The 17193-nt window shown below is 43.8% G+C and overlaps 1 protein-coding gene across 1 annotated transcript in view; it reads right to left on the bottom strand.

The window, feature by feature from the left end:
- The window catches only part of LOC126252336 (transmembrane protein 117-like), a 559109-nt gene that overhangs the window by 250523 nt on the left and 291393 nt on the right, over positions 1 to 17193 (bottom strand). Inside the window, exon 4 of the mRNA XM_049953223.1 lies at positions 9874 to 9957. Coding sequence (XP_049809180.1) covers positions 9874 to 9957 — 84 coding nt within the window. The remainder of the gene's footprint in view (positions 1 to 9873; positions 9958 to 17193) is intronic.

Genomic DNA, 17193 nt, shown 5'->3' on the forward strand with positions numbered 1-17193 from the left:
TGTCTTGAAGGGAGGATATAAGATGAACATCAACAAAAGCAAAACGAGGATAATGGAATGTAGCCGAATTAAGTCGGGTGATGTTGAGGGTATTAGGTTAGGAAATGAGACACTTAAAGTAGTAAAGGAGTTTTGCTATTTGGGGAGCAAAATAACTGATGATGGTCGAAGTAGAGAGGATATAAAATGTAGACTGGCAATGGCAAGGAAAGCGTTTCTGAAGAAGAGAAATTTGTTGACATCGAGCATAGATTTAAGTGTCAGGAAGTCCACAAGCACTCAATTTCACTACGAGCCGCTTGTGTGGTACAGTGTCAAAAGCCTTCCGGAAATCCAGAAAAACGGAATCCATCTGAAATCCCTTGTCAATAGCACTCAAGAACTTACGTGAATAAAGAGCTAGTTGTGTTTCACAGGAACGACATTTTCTAAACCCATGTTGACTGTGTGTCAATAGACCGTTTTCTTCGAGGTAATTCATAATGTTCGAACACAATATATGTTCTAAAATCCTGTTGCATATCGACGTTAACGATATGGGCCTGTAATTTAGTGGATTACTCCTACTACCTTTCTTGAATATTGGTGTGACCTGTGCAACTTTCCAGTCTTAGGGGAAGGATCTTTCGTCGAGCGAACGGTTGTATATGATTGTTAAGTATGGAGCTAAGGCATCAGCATTCTCCGAAAGGAACCTAATTGGTATACAGTCTGGACCAGAAGACTTGCTTTTATTAAGTGATTTAAGTTGCTTCACTACTCCGAGGATACTTTCTTCTACGTTACTCATGTTGGCAGCTGTTCACGATTCGTATTCTGGAATATTTACTTCGTCTTCTTTTGTGAAGGCATTTCGGAAGGCTGTGTTTAGTAACTTTTCTTTGGCAGCACTGCCTTCGATAGTATGTCCATTGCTATCGCGCAGAGAAGGGATTGATTGTTTCTTGCCGCTAACATACTTCACATATGACCAGAATCTCTTTGGATTTTCTGCCAGGTTTCGAGAGAAAGTTTCGTTGTGGAAACTGTTATAGGCATCTCGCATTGAAGTCCGCGCTAAATTTCGAGCTTCTGTAAAAGATCGCCAATCTTGGGGATTTTGCGTCTGTTTAAATTTGGCATGTTTGTTTCGTTGTTTCTGCAACAGTGTTCTAACCCCACAAATGTCGACACATTCCTGAGTACTTGCACAAAGTTTCTTCCAGTATGTATTAATGCAGTTACCAACTGTGCTCTGAACAACTGCCTTTGCTTTACTTAGATCCGCGAGTGCAGCATTGCAGTGGTCTAAGTGCCAGTTGATAGTTGCCTGACGCTTAGAATCAAGGAGGGGTTTCAAGACATCAAGATGTTATATCCTACCAGGTGCCACGTTTCCATTGATTCACGGTCCAATCTCGATAACACTGTGCTCACTGCAGTCGTAATTGACGGCGATGTTGAGTGAACATGGAACACGTAGGGGCTGACTGTTGCGAAGACCTATTTCAAGAATGTGCATTGACTACTAGCGTGCTCCAAAAACACTTGTCTGCACCATTATCGTAATCTGTCGTTACACCTGTCACAGGTCGCCGCGTATCCTGCTTTACAGAGCGGGGAAGCTTCCGAGAGGAACAGGAGAAAGAGATTAGAGTTTAACGTCCCGTCGACAGCTAGGTCGTTAGAGACGGAGCAAAAGCTCGGAGAACGGAAGGATGGGGAAGGAAATCGGCCTTGCCCTTTCAAAGGAGGCATCCCGGCATTTGCCTTGAGTGAGTTAGGAAATCACGGAAAACCTAAATCTGGGCGGTCGGACGGGGATTTGAACTCGACGGTTTAAATGCAAATCCAGTTTTCAAACCACAGCGCCACCTCGCTCGGTGGCAAGCATTCGACCACCATATTCTGTGACGAGGGGTCCAACACCTTGTCTACCCCCGGTTCCACCGTCCTTGAACCGCTTTCCACAGATGCTCACGGCGGTAGCACGAAAAGAGGCGATCAGCTTCGCCGTTTCCGCGATGCTCGTTCCCAAGAGTGCGTCCATACTAACCTGCCCTTTGTCAAAGTCGCGTAAGTCAACGGATGGCCTGTATGATCTCTAGAACGATACCACTTTCGTATCTTCTCCGTATGTATACTTCCCTTGAAGCGTCACATGCCTGTAACGCCACGAAGCTCTATTCAGTCTCGCGGTGGACAGCGGTCACAGTGCTTTTAGGCTCACCTGTGTAGCTGCAACAAACCTAATGCCTTTCTAACAGGATATGTCTTCCTATCTTTCATTCTTTTGCGAATTTTCCCATATGGAATTTATAAACAAGCTAATCGTGGCGTGGTGACCACATTTAGCTAATTGTACTTTGTTAGGAAATGAGCAGAAAATACTTTCCGGAAAAATAACTGTTCCGAGAAATCGAAAGCGTAATGGAACTGTTGAAAATAGAGACTGGCTCGAGTTAAAGCTGCCCTTTCTATCCGCTTCTACTCAACGTTTTACTAAGGGACAGGACAAACGGTTAAGTCGTCCGTGCTGCCTTTGCTGCTCGAAGGCCCGTTACACACTCACGCGGATGGTCCATGCTCTGCGTTCTCCTAGAAGTTGACAGACTCACATTGATTGCTTTCTCAGTCGGGTGGTTGCGTGTGCTTGTGAGCATTCGAGCGACTGCGGCGTTCTGTGCTGTGTACTCTGTGCTCTAGCACATCGTGCTGTTTGACCGCACGTATAGAGACGATCTCGCTACATTTAAAAACCATTCAAATCTATCTAATATATAAGAAGAGAAATTCACACTGGACAGAAGTGTTCGGGTACATCCTAACGTAGAACAATGATGTAAGAAAGGATCGCTCGTCGCTCTGTATTCCTAGTTGCTTAAAAACATTTTATAGTAATTTTCGTATGTGTATTCGTTATTTTGGCGATCTTATTGGTGGAATAGAAGACAGTCTAACACTTGAAAATACTCTGCTGAACAATGCTAACGGTTTGCATGCGACAGCATGAGTACCTAGTATTTTCCAAAACTTCGCGCATAAAAATGGGATTCCTCGGTGCTCATAACTCGTGTTATATTGGTGGCACCATTATTTGGTGGTTGGTTCCTCGTAAAATCCCCAAAACGGGTTTTTACTATATTTTCGCCATCACCAGAGGACCAAAAGACGGCTAAGTACAAAAATGGATGGCATTTTTACGATATATTCCCAAGATCCTGATCTCGAACAATCTCGATAATTTTCTCGATATTTTTATCGGTTTTCTATATTCAGAGTTTGAAAGTTACCCTATTTCTACAAGTAAAATACGGCGTGAGGCGAAAATATGGTTTATAAATTGACAAAGGACGGAGAAATATGTGTAAAGTATCTCCGTTGTCATACGAGAACCCCCATCTTGTAGTATTGAAGCACATGCAAAACTTTTTCTCATGTAAAATCTGGACCGAGCGAGGTGGCGCAGTGGTTAGCATACTGGACTCCCATTCGGGAGGACGACAGTTCAAACCCGCACCGGCCATTGTGATTTAGGTTTTCCGTGATTTCTCTAAATCGCTCCAGGCAAATGCTGGGATGGTTCCTTTGAAAGGAAACGTCCGACTACTTTTCCTATCCTTCCCCAGCACGATGGGACCGATGACCTCGCTGTTTGGTCCCCTCCCCCATATCAATGCAATGCAAGTGTAAAATCTGGTCTGAGGTATAAAAATAATTTCAGTTTCGTATAAGTAAACTATCTATATTTTACTGACCAATACATTTCTTTCCATATGAGTTAAATGTCCTGTTACAGCAGGAAAAAGAAGGGAACCAATGGAAACATGCTCCTACCGGAATCTTATTTAAAAGACTTCGACTGAAAAGTGCGGTATTAGCTGCCTGATTGTACCTTCCTCATCTCCTTTAAATATTAGCCAAAAACTTTGGCATGCCAACATATTCGCGGTTTGTTATGCTGGGAAATAAGACAGTGGTAGTGGCAAACAGACGGAAAAGTAATAAATACTGGAAGATAATAGTCCGAGGTTGTGTTATGGAAAGAAGGAGAAAGACATTGGCAGGATGAGAAAAAGAGAGGGACACAGTGGCAGTGGAACATAACTGACAGTGACAGAACAGTGCTATGAAAAGAGCCAAGGAGACAGTGCCAGGGGTGATGGTGAGTGGTGGGGGGAGGGAGGAGAAGAAGGAATAAAGACAAAGTGGAAACGCGTGAGACACGGTGTATACGACAATGACAACGACGAAGAAAGAAATAGAGACAATGGGAAGATAAAGTAGCAGCAGGAAGGAAGGAATGAGAGATCAGTAGGAAGAGAGAGCAGGAGGAAGGCGGTGAGTGTGAGAGGAGACTGTAGCAGCAGGACAAAACTAAGGGGACTGTAGCTGTCACACAGGAGACAATGACAGACACAGAGACAGACACACATGGAGATAATGACAATGAGTTCGGCTGAATGAGATAGGGCAAGTGGATGGGTATGAGCAACTTACATGGATGAACTAGTGGGTGTTACAGCTAGGGTGGTTGTGGGATTTTAAGGTGAGTTGCATGTTAAAAAAAAAGCACGAATATGTTTGCATGCCAAGCGTTTTGCGAAAATTTTTAAAGGTGCCGAGCAAAGCAGAACGAGACAGCGGGTACCCCGCTTTTCAGTCAGAGTCTTTTAAATGCACAAGAAAAAATTCGCATTTTTTTGTGCTCCGATAGTAGCATTTTTCACTGATTACTACGCTAGTGAAATGTTGTGCGCGCAGTACCTGCAGGACTGTGCAAGTACCAACTTGTTTCCCTGTATTTAACTGACACGGACGGTTCTTGGCTGTGTGGACGACTCAACAGCATCGCACCGTCCGCGCATCTAAGACGTTCCTCTTAAGAACACGTAACGGCCGACAGCGAGCGGAACATGGAATGCAGACCACCCGCTTAAATTTGTGTCGGACCTAAGGAAATTATGACGGCAGTATTCCTTTATACCACTTCATACTCCATATTTATTAATTCACAAGTTGTGTTCCCTGTTTTACGATTCGCCAAACGTGGAGTATGGCAACATGATCTGATGGTTTCAATTAGTAAAACTTCGCACTTTACACAGCATTTTAACGTGTTTATTAACGCATCATGTACGTAATTTTATACATATAGAAATAAATCTGTTTGACGAAGTTTTAAGACTTGGAAATGAAGTTACAAAAGGGAAGTCCACTTTTGCCACATTTCAAGTCTGCCGTACAATGCACTCTACGTAATTTGTGTACGCATACCTCAATTTAAGGTATCAGCTCGCTGCCCACAGAAAACAGAAAGTATACTGAGATCGGGGAACAGGAGGGGCAAATCAATGTTACCATTATGAGAAATTAGTCGATCATAGAATTCATTATAATGTGAGTAGTTGCTCCATCTTACTGAAAGCACATTCAGTTACGAATAAGGCGACTGCATCCTATTTCGGGTGCCGTTGCCAGCGACTCAGATGGCAGCACTGTAAGAGGCAGTCAAATAGAAACGGGACGGATGGAAAACGAGTAAGTAAACCGTTTACAACACTGAAGAGCCAAAGAAACTTGTACACCTGCCTAATATCGTGTAAGGCCCTCGCGAGCACGCAGAAGTGCTCCAGCACAACGTGGCATGGACTCGACTAATCTCTGAAGTAGCGCTGGAGGGAATGGACACCTGCAGAGCTGTCCATAAATCCATAAGAGTGCGATAGGGTGGAGATCTCTACTGAACAGCATGTTGCAAGGCATCCCAGATATGCTAAATAATGTTCATGTCTGGGGAGTTTGGTTTCCATCGGAAGGGTTTAAACTCAGAAGAGTATTCCTGGAGCCACTCTTCGGCAATTCTGGAAGTGTGGGATGTCGCACTATCCTACTGGAACTGCCCAAGTCCGTCGGAATGCACAACGGACATGAATGGATGCAGGCGATCAGACAGGATGCATACGTGCGGGTCACCTGTCAGAGTCGTATCTAGACATATAAGGGGCTCCATATGACTCCAACTGCACACTGCCCACACCATTACAGAGCTCCACCAGCTTGAACAGGGCACTGCTGACCTTGCAGGGCCCATGGATTCGTAAGGTTGTCTCTACACCCGTACACGTCCATCCGCTCTATACAATTTGAAGCGAGCCTCGTCCGACCAGGCAACATGTTTCCAGTCATCAACAGTCCAATGTCGGTGTTGATGGACGCAGGCGAGGCGTAAGGTTTTGTGTCGTGTAGTCATCAATGGTACACGAGCGGTCTTCGGCTCCGGAAGCCCATATTAATGGTGTTTAGTTGAATGATTCTCAGGCTGACACTTGTTGATGGCCCAGCATTGTAATCCGTAGCAATTTATGGAAGGGTTGCACTTCTGTCACGTTGAACTATTCTCCTCAGTCGTCGTTGGTCCCGTTCTTGCAGGATCTTTTTCCGGCCGCAGCGATGTCGGAGGTTTGACGTTTTACCAGATTCCTGATATTCACGATACACTCGTGAAATGGTCGTACGGGAAAATCCCCACCTCATCGCTACCTCGGAGATGCTGTGTCCTATCGCTCGTGCGCCGACAAAACACCACGTTCAAACTCACTTAAATCTTGATACCCTGACATTTTAGCAACAGAACTGATCTAACAGCTGCGCCAGACAATTGTTGTCTCGTATAGGCGTTGCCGACCGCAGCGTCGTAGTCTGCCTGATTACATATCTGTATATGGTTTCTGTGGCGCTTCAGTGTATTTGAGAAGTAATAGCCATAGCAATACATTTATGCCACTGTGAGCAAGACGGTCAGTGCCTTCAAGGAAAAATTTTTGCGGTTGCCTACGGAACCATGAACGTATCTAGGCGTGCACCTCTTCGTCCGATGCAAATCGACGGCCACGAACCTCTTTCTTCGGGTCCCCAAAAATACGGAAATCGCATATGAAGGGATCGGCACCACGGAGGTTCTGTAAGGGCTTCCCAGTGAAACTTTGCAGCGTATTCTGAACAACGTATAATGCCCACCAACATATAAAGGGCTTATTTCAATAGTGGTACAAGTCCATTTTTGTTCATTCTGAGATACAGAGTCCTAAAGTTAAATGAGCGGCAGATTTTTCAGCGCTCATTTAACCTTAGGGATTTGAATCTCAGAAGAAACAAAAATGGACTTGTTCCACTATTGAAATAAGCCCTTCATATTGCCAAGGCTGTTTCGAATATGCTGCAGAAATATTGCTGGGAAGCCTTACACATTCTGCATACAGTCCTGATCTCCCCCTGCGATTTCCATATTTTTGGAGCCATGAAGAAAGCTATTATGTAGGCAATCGTATACATCTTTCCATGAAGGCACTGACCGTCATGTTTCACCGTGGTATAAATGTATTAACAGTTCACACTCATTAAATTAGATACAATGAACAGTTTATTCACTTTTTTTCCACGTGTCTCGTTTCATTTGATTGCCCCTTATAGTCTCGCTGGCACAACCGGCGGCGCCACACACTCGCAGCAGCCAGCGAGCACACCACAGTGGTACAGAGACACGACTTCCTCCACCAAGGCAAGTCACGTGCCGTCATCCAGGGTCTCCGTAGAGGCCGCGCACGCAATGACCTGAGGCCAGCCTGTTGTTGACAACCTATGCTGCGAACTTGGACTTTGTTTGGCGTTTATCTCTAGCTGAATTTCTCATATCGGACTTGGACTCTGTTCGCGGATTTGCAGTGTTCCACAGCGCAACCGCAACCGGCCACAAGTTTGTGTTGTGCGGCGAAAGTTCAACCTTTTTCGAATTTGTAACTAGTGCTTATATTTAAATAAACGGAACGGAAGCGCCATCCTGACATTTGGTAGCAGTAAATTTTGGAGCAATGACAGAAAACACGGTGCTTCCACTTTAACTGTTTTTGCATCATTCCCTTCAAAGAAGTACGGCCTACTTACGGACTTATTTGTAACTCCACACTACACTGTGCAGGCGACGTTCGTGCAGTCTTTAGTATTATTTATCAGAACAGGAACGGAAGTTCTTGCTGTACTAGATAGACCTAAATGAGTTTCGTGGTTTACTATGAGAACCAAGTGATACCTGAAACTTCCTGGCAGATTAAAACTGTGTGCCCGACCGAGACTCGAACTCGGGACCTTTGCTCTGGAAACATCCCCCAGGCTGTGGCTAAGCCATGTCTCCGCCGTATCCTTTCTTTCAGGAGTGCTAGTTCTGCATGGTTCGCAGGAGAGCTTCTGTAAAGTTTGGAAGGTAGGAGACGAGATACTGGCAGAAGTAAAGCTGTGTGGGCCGGGCGTGAGTCGTGCTTCGGTAGCTCAGATGGTAGAGCACTTGCCCGCGAAAGGCTAAGGTCCCGAGTTCGAGTCTCGGTCGGGCACACAGTTTTAATCCGCCAGGAAGTTTCATACCAGCGCACACTCCGCTGCAGAGTGAAACTCTCATTCTGGAAACATCCCCCAGGCTGTGGCTAAGCCATGTCTCCGCCGTATCCTTTCTTTCAGGAGTGCTAGTTCTGCATGGTTCGCAGGAGAGCTTCTGTAAAGTTTGGAAGGTAGGAGACGAGATACTGGCAGAAGTAAAGCTGTGTGGGCCGGGCGTGAGTCGTGCTTCGGTAGCTCAGATGGTAGAGCACTTGCCCGCGAAAGGCAAAGGTCCCGAGTTCGAGTCTCGGTCGGGCACACAGTTTTAATCTGCCAGGAAGTTTCATATCAGCGCACACTCCGCTGCAGAGTGAAAATCTCATTCTGGAAACATCCCCCAGGCTGTGGCTAAGCCATGTCTCCGCCGTATCCTTTCTTTCAGGAGTGCTAGTTCTGCATGGTTCGCAGGAGAGCTTCTGTAAAGTTTGGAAGGTAGGAGACGAGATACTGGCAGAAGTAAAGCTGTGTGGGCCGGGCGTGAGTCGTGCTTCGGTAGCTCAGGTGGTAGAGCACTTGCCCGCGAAAGGCAAATGTCCCGAGTTCGAGTCTCGGTCGGGCACACAGTTTGAATGTGCCAGGAAGTTTCTTATCAGCGCACACTCCGCTGCAGAGTGAAAATCTCATTCTGCAAGTGATACCTGTATATTATAAGTTAAGAATTTTTTCTCAGAATATTAAGCATTTTATGTAAGCTGTAAATTACAATAATGTATTCGTCTTATACTGTGATCAGCGATATTTGTAGTAGAGGATATTTACAAGTTGGTTGGTGTGTACTAGTTTCACCGGTTTACTTATTCACTAACAACATACTGGCGTTCATGGCCGCCCTAGTGACTTTCGTATTAGACCTGAAGCTTTTCTGTAAAGTTTGTTACCAATAATAAAATTGTGTTACGGGGTAGAACATGCCAACCCGACCCAACTTAAAGTGCTTGTGGAACTGATGCTAGGAGAAACTCGACTCACCACATAAAAAAAGTGTCCATGACAAATGCACTGTGCTTATACGGTTTTTATGATGAAATCACATAGGCAAAAATCTGTCGCTGTGTAACAATGAAGAGGCTGTGTAATACGTGAGTTATTGTTAATTAATAACATCAGATTTTTTTGTCCACACTTTGTACAAAGATTGACAGATGATTAACAGCCAACGACGTACTTAGAACACATTGTGTTATAAGGAATAAGGATGATACTTAATTAAACATCAACCTATTACTTCCATCTACCCTAAAACTGATTAATTTGAAATTACCATTCCGTGGATGACTATTTTCTTAGATAAGGGCAAAACTTTCTTGCAGGTGTTGCTTTCAGGTGACATTTAAAGAGTAAAGCTAATCGTGATGCAAGCATATGAAAATGGTTGAAGATCTCTATCTCAGTCTAACCCAGAAATAAGCAAACAGGATACAGTTATCACATGCTACACAAGTTATTTTACCTGACTATACCGACCTGCGTGAGAACGCGCTCTCCATCTACGAACGCCGTGCAGAACGAGTTCCTTGAGAGTCCCAGTTTCCATTTGTAGTATTCTAGCTGAAACGTCATGCAGCATTCAGTCGTTTCTGAAACTCATGCACAAGTTGTACAACTATTTTTACCATACATGCGTTAACACAAACACCAAATTACAACAGTCATGTACTGATGAACAGAGAAAGCGGGACTACTTTTGCACATGTGTAGTAGATACGTACACATTTAGGGAGGAACATTATAGGTCACTTCTACTAGGGTTACTACACTACGAACTGTGTGAGGTACCGTAGTCACTTGTTTCCCAGATTAATCACACCTACATAATAACAACATGCACATTCGTACAAACAAGAAATCCCATGCCTCAGAATGCATTCTAATCACAATATTTATGTATTTATTTATTTTCTGTAAGGTGCCACCGATAGGCCTTTTCATACCTCATTAAAATAATTGCAGGGTATGGAATAACAAGAGCTAAATAATAGTTTCCCTGTAACCAGCAAAAAAAGAAAGAAAGAGCCGTGCGGCGCTGTTGACTGGTAGACCCTGAAGCGTTGGTAAAGCACATAATAGGAAAGGGTTTTCTTCCCCCACACGCAATGGTTACTTTCCACGTGGTGTTTGAGAGTTGTTGAGTGTAAGTGACTGTAATGGGTATGTGGTTTCCTGGTTGTGCTGCAGCCTGCCCCCTTAGCTGTGTGGTCAGTGTGTCTGAGTGCCATGCAGTGGGGCTGGGTGCGATTCCCGGCCGGGTCGGAGATTTTCTCCGCTCGTGGATGGAGTGTCGTGTTGTCGTCATCATCGACACACAAGCCATCCAATGTGGCGTCAACTGGAAAGGCTTGCAAGTCGGCGGCCGAGCTTCCTCAGGCCAGTTTCTCCCGGCCATCAATGTCATACGATCATTTCATTTCATTTTTTGTGCTGCTAAAGAAAATTTCTTTCACCACCAGGACTCCAACTGCCACCGTACAGTCGTTCGTCAGTGACTTCGTCTATAAAGGGTGGTAGTCAGTGTCAAATTTGATGTATAACGACGACTAAAATATAAGTGTGAGCCGAGCCACGAAATTTTCGAGTCGTAATGTGGCGGTAACAAAAAGAGGGGCTGACAATCTCTTTTACCGTGACATATTTTATATCACTACATATATACATAAATTATATATATGTTATACCTTTTCATGGAGCTCAGTATGCATATGACTTGAGTTGTTTGTGGATTAAATGTCACATCTGAAAATGGCAATAAATCGCTAAAAACAATAATATAATATGAATACTGTAATAATTATCAGATCTCGACGCAATAAATTCTTAGATATACAGGTGGTATAGGCTACTGGCCAATTAGTCTCACTGCACACGATTTGCGCAAGCCACATTGACGCTTGTTTCTTGGCTAGTGCAACAAGGGGAGGGGGGGGGGTTGAAAATAATATAGTGATTTCCGCTAACACAACCCTGACTCGCTGCCAGGCCACTTGTAGTGCTGCAAGTTTATCAGTACTAGACAGCCTATAAATATGCTCTTTAATCAGTTCTTTCCCATATTGTTTTCTTATTGGGTGATTTAAAGTTTTGGACATTTGTTTTGATTTTGTAGTAAACAAAAGATTGTTTAGTCACATTGCATTCCTAATTACGGCTTCTTGTGTGTATTGCATTCTTTTAATTGCACCGTAAAAGTGTTGCTCTTATACTGGCTTATTTTTGATCACATCCATAATATTGGATGGGATAACGGATTCCATATTTATTTTCATATAAAAAAAAAGCAACTGATTTTGTTGCATGGTGCTCAGTGGACTCACGTATATTGGCTCTTGCTGATGAATCCGTGTGTGAGGTGTTCGATGTAAATGCGTTGTTAAGTATATTTCTCGCACTATATTTCTATTCTGATTTATTTTTTGTTTTTTCTCATATTTAATGGAGAGCTCCATGTTAACACCTTTTGACAGAATTGGTATTCAACTATATTACATCCTCTCATGAAATGAATATGTAATTTTGCTTTAAATGGTGCTGCTTCTTACCACTGATTATGCTTTACAGTCTGACAGACTAGAGCATTGTTCCTTGCAAATGTTAAAAATGCAACAGTAGTTACCCAAATGTGTTCACACATTATGAACATGTACACCAAACAATAGATTTTAGCAGTAATCAATGCACTAGATTCATTCTCCCACTACAGTAAAAATTTCAGGCTTTTCCTTTAAATTCGAGAAAGTACAGAAAAACGGACGCGAACAAAAATAAAGGAGAATACAAGCAATATATGTACAACACATTTAAAATGTGCAGTTCACAAACGAATTCGTAAACTGACAAAGATATACATGAGTCTGGAGAATACTATGCGGTGGGACCAGCTTCTATTTTATATGAAACAAAAACAAACATTGAATCATTTACCCTACCTAATATTACATATGCGAGCAAAAATCAAACAGAATACAAGCAACTTACAGAGAGTGCAGTACACACAAAAAGTGGTTATTAGGAACACAATGAGGTGCCACCAGCATCTGTACCATGTCTTGTCAGATGATTTTTTGGTTTTGTCATGCGCTTAAGTGCTATTATTTCCACTTGATAACAGACATACACTATGTGATCAAAAGTATCCGGACACCTGGCTGAAAATGGCTTACAAGTTCGTGGCGCCCTCCATCGGTAATGCTGGAATTCAATATGGTGTTGGCCCACCCTTAGCCTTGATGACAGTTTCCACTCTAACAGGCATACGTTGAATCAGATGCTGGAAGGTATCTTGGGGAATGGCAGCCTATTCGGCATGGAGTGCTGCACTGAGGAGAGGTATCCACGTCGGTTGGTGAGGCCTGGCGCGAAGTCGGCGTTCCAAAACATCCCAAAGAAGTTCTATAGGATTCAGGCCAGTCCGTTACAGGGATGTTACTGTCGTGTAAGCACTTCACCACAGGCCGTGCATTATGAACAGTTGCTCGATCGTATTTGAAAGATTTAGTCGCCATCCCCGAATTGCTCTTCAACAGTGGGAAGCAATAAGGTGCTTAAAACATCAATGTAGGCCTGTGCTGTGATAGTGCTAGGGAAAACAACAACGGGTGTAGGCTCCCTCCATGAAAAACACTACCACACCATAACACCACCGCCTCCGAATTTTACTGTTGGCACTACAAACGGTGGCAGATGACGTTCACCGGGCATTCGCCATACCCACACCCTGCCATCGGATCGCCATATTATGTACCGTGATTCGTCACTCCACACAACATTTCTCCACTGTTCAATCGTTCAATGTTTACACTCCTTACACCAAACGAGGCGTCGTTTGGCATTTACCGGCGCGATGTGTGGCTTATGAGCAGCCGCTCGACCATGAAATCCAAGTTTTCTCACCTCCCGCCTAACTGTCATAGTACTTGCAGTGGATCCTGGTGCAGTTTGGAATTCCTGTTTATGGTCTGGATAGATGTCTGCCTATTACACATTACGACCTTCTTCAACTGTCGGCGGCCTCTCTCAGACAACAGACGAGGCCAGCCTTTACGCTTTTGTGCTGTACGTGTCCATTCACGTTTCCTCTTCACTATGACATCGGAAACAGTGGACCAAAGGATGTTTAGGAGTGTGGAATTCCCGCTTACAGACGTATGACACAAGTGACACCCAATCACCTGAGCACGTTCGAAGTGCGTGAGTTCCACGGAGCACCCCATTCTGCTCTCTCACGATGTCTAATGACTACTGATGTTGCTAATATGGAGTACCTGGGAGTAGGTGGCAGCAAAATGCAGCTAATATTAAAAATGTATGTTTTCGGGGGTGTTTGGATACATTTGACCATATAGTGTACTGTATAAATTGCGATATTGGGGCAGTTGAATGAAGTTTTGTGAGCTCCTCTAGAGTGCTCAGGCTTTTGTGAGACTTTGCGTTGTCACGAAGAAGGAGAAGTTCGTTTGCATTTTTTGGCGACAAACACGTTGATATCGTTTCTTCAGGGTCCTAATGGTAGCACAATACACTTCAGAGTTGTCTGTTGCACCACGAAGAAGGGCATCAAACAGAATAATCCCTTCAGAGTCTCAGAAGACCGTCACCATGTTGAGACCGCAGCTTTGAACTTTTCCTTCGGTGGAGAGGTGCTGTGGCGCCGCTCCGTGGACTGCCATTTTGTTTCCGGTTTGAAGTGATGAACCCATGTTTCATCGCCTGTGACGATGTTCAACAATAAATTGTCACGACCAGCCTCATAGCGCGCAAGCAGTTCCGTACAGATGATTCTTCGTTGCTCTTTATGGTCTTTTGTAAGGCGGCGAGGAACCCAGCGGAGACACACCTTTGAGTACGTTGTTGGTGGTCGATAGTTTTGAGTGTGATCCGTCGATAATCTCGAATGAGAGTGTCTGCACGTTCCAACATTGCAGGAGCGGTCGGCCAGCACGCGGAAGATCGGACGGGTTTGCGCGTCCTTGTTGCGATGACGATGACGCTTTGCCCAACGACTCAATCAATGTGCTTTTGTTCACTGCCAGGTCTCCCTAGATATCCTGCAAGCGTCTATGAATACTTGCGATGCTCTGACTTTCCCCCCGAAAAAACTCAGTGGCATCTCTCTTCTTGGAACGCATGTCTGTCATAGAAGCCATGTTGAAGACTACGTAAAGCGCCAAGACCTTTCGGAAATTCGTGAAACTGCAGGGGCTGCAGCGGGAATATTCCACCATGTCCCACAACAAATTCCGCGTTTTTTGGAGCGAAAGTGAGCTCGAAAAAAATGTGTCGCATTGATTATTGAACGATCCTCGTATCAAACCCGTCATTATGCTAGCTTTTCAGGTTCTTCTCGTATCTCATGTCAGGAAGCGGGACGACAGCTAAACGTCTAGCGTTTCTGTCGGCGCCTAACACGCTTACACGGCAGACGTCACCGGTAAGTTGTCACTTGTTGTCACACGCACGTTCACTTGTCGGAAGAGCGGAAGTTAATTGAATCAGCGTAGTGCCTGCGCAGCGGCGGTCCGGAGACGCCCGACAGCTTCCGGCGGGTGCGATCAGCGTCGCCCGCGCCCCGGCAGAATTGGGAGGGCGGGCGCGTGACGTCAGAGGCGGCGCCGGAAATGACGTCTGTGGCGCCACGGCAGCTCGTTAGTTGAGCCGAGCTGCCGGCTGCTGCGGCGGCGTCTCTCCCTGCGGCGCGTGCTGCCCACAAAAGCGTGGCGTCCGTGCAGCGATAAGGCCGCCCTGCGACGTTTCCCTTTCCTACTCTCTGCGTTAATTGAACCCGAGTAGCGGTCGGCTTACGCCAGGGGGTGCAACAATAAAGACTTATCCATACGGAATCACAGCAATATTGGCGAGGATAAAAAAAAAAAAAAGGAAGTGTTGCTGTTGAGATTCTGCGCTGGAGTACTAACAGAAGGAGAAGCATAAGTTTGTTATAACTGATCTTTGGTGCACGAAAAGAGAAGCACGTAGAAATAATAGTATTTCGGCTCCACTGGTGAAATCCGGCATTGCCCAGGTATTTACTTATAGCTGTCTGACCAGCCCCGTACCCCTCTTAATGTCTATGACGTCATTACTGTGATTAGATTAGATTAGATTAGTTTTTCGTTCCATAGATCCGTGCTGAGGAGATCCTCATGGATGTGGAACATGTCAATTTTTTTTTATTTTATTTTTTTTAAAGCTGAAATAACAATACTAACAGTATGAATATATACAATACATTATTTGTTTCTATCAAAAAATTCGTGAATGGAGTAGAAGGAGTTGGCCACTAGTAAGTCTTTCAGGCTCCTTTTAAGCTGATCTTTATTTGTAACCAAATTTTTTATGTTTGCTGGCAGATTATTGAAGATGAGTGTTCCTGAGTAGTGGACCCCTTTTTGAACTAAAGCAAGTGCTTTTAAGTCCTTGTGCAGATAATTTTTGTTCCTGGTATTGTATATATGAACTGAGCAGTTTGTTGGAATTTAGGACAAATTTCGTTAAGCAGTAAATATACTGAGAGACAGTAGTTAGTATACCCAGTTCGCTGAAGAGGTTTCTACAGGACGTCTGTGAATTTACTCCACAAATAATACGTATTACACACTTTTGGACTCTGAAAACTTTTGTTTGACTTGAAGGGTTACCCCAAAATATTATACCATATGACATTATGGAATGAAAGTAGGCAAAGTATGCAAGCTTTTTCATTTTTATGTCGCCTATTCTGCTAATACTCGAATTGCAAATACAGACTTCTGAACTACGTCTCACGCAATGATATAATTTTGTAGGTACACTCAGAGACTCAGAGGCATATGTGGGCACTGTCTGTAACATATGTTGCGAATAGAGTTATGAACAACGAAGTAACTTGAACGATGGGCACGGTGCGGGTGTTTTTCACACATCTCACTGTTTGTGACGTAATATCTCCTGAACGGTGTGTCGTACAATGATATAATTTTGCTCGTACATTTAGTGAATGTATGTGTATACTGTCTGTAAAATAAGTCGCAAATACAGGTTGTAGTAAAGAAGTAACCAGTTATAACGTCATGCCTCATGTAGCACTTTCATGAACGGCGGAAAAATAGTAAGCGGTAAACATTTTTCTTTCCATCATTTTGTAGGAGCTGTCAGCGAGAAAAAAATTTCGTAAAGGTTTGAAATGATGTGTAAAGTCTGTTGCACGTCGCTAAGTGCTCTGATTCTCAAATACTGGATCAACGAAATCTGGAAATTCACGCTTCATTTTCTCTTCCACCTCCACCCCTTTGATAGGAGGGTGGTTCTTATGCCCAGAGTGGTTGTTGCCTGACAGTAAGGCATATGTGTAACGATATATGTGTACCAACTTTAGTTATTTCTCTCGTGGAAGGAATTATTTATCAACAAACGACATATACGGATGAATGATTTTCTTACCTACGGAAACCCCTCGAGGGAACACTTATGTTGTGTGTACAGTAAGTTGTCAAGAACTATGGCGGAAGGGACCTTTATAGTTTTAAATAATTACAGTAGTTACAATAAGTGTCGTTGAGGTAGGGGTGCTTGTGGAAATGAAGAGAAAACATCTTTCAACTGATCCGAACAACATGAAATAATAATCATGAATTTATGATACATCATTCTGTACACGTTTCCATGCACGTAATTTTGACAAAAATTGATTACATAGCGTAACCAAAGCTCGTGTGAACAATGTTTAACGTAAGAATGTAATCTTCGTGTACTTTTTGTTTTTCACTTTCTTTAAGCGATAAAAATATGTCATTTGATTTAATTACTCTTGAAAAG

Source organism: Schistocerca nitens, chromosome 4 (genome assembly GCF_023898315.1).
Source record: "Schistocerca nitens isolate TAMUIC-IGC-003100 chromosome 4, iqSchNite1.1, whole genome shotgun sequence".
NCBI lineage: Eukaryota > Metazoa > Arthropoda > Insecta > Orthoptera > Acrididae > Schistocerca > Schistocerca nitens.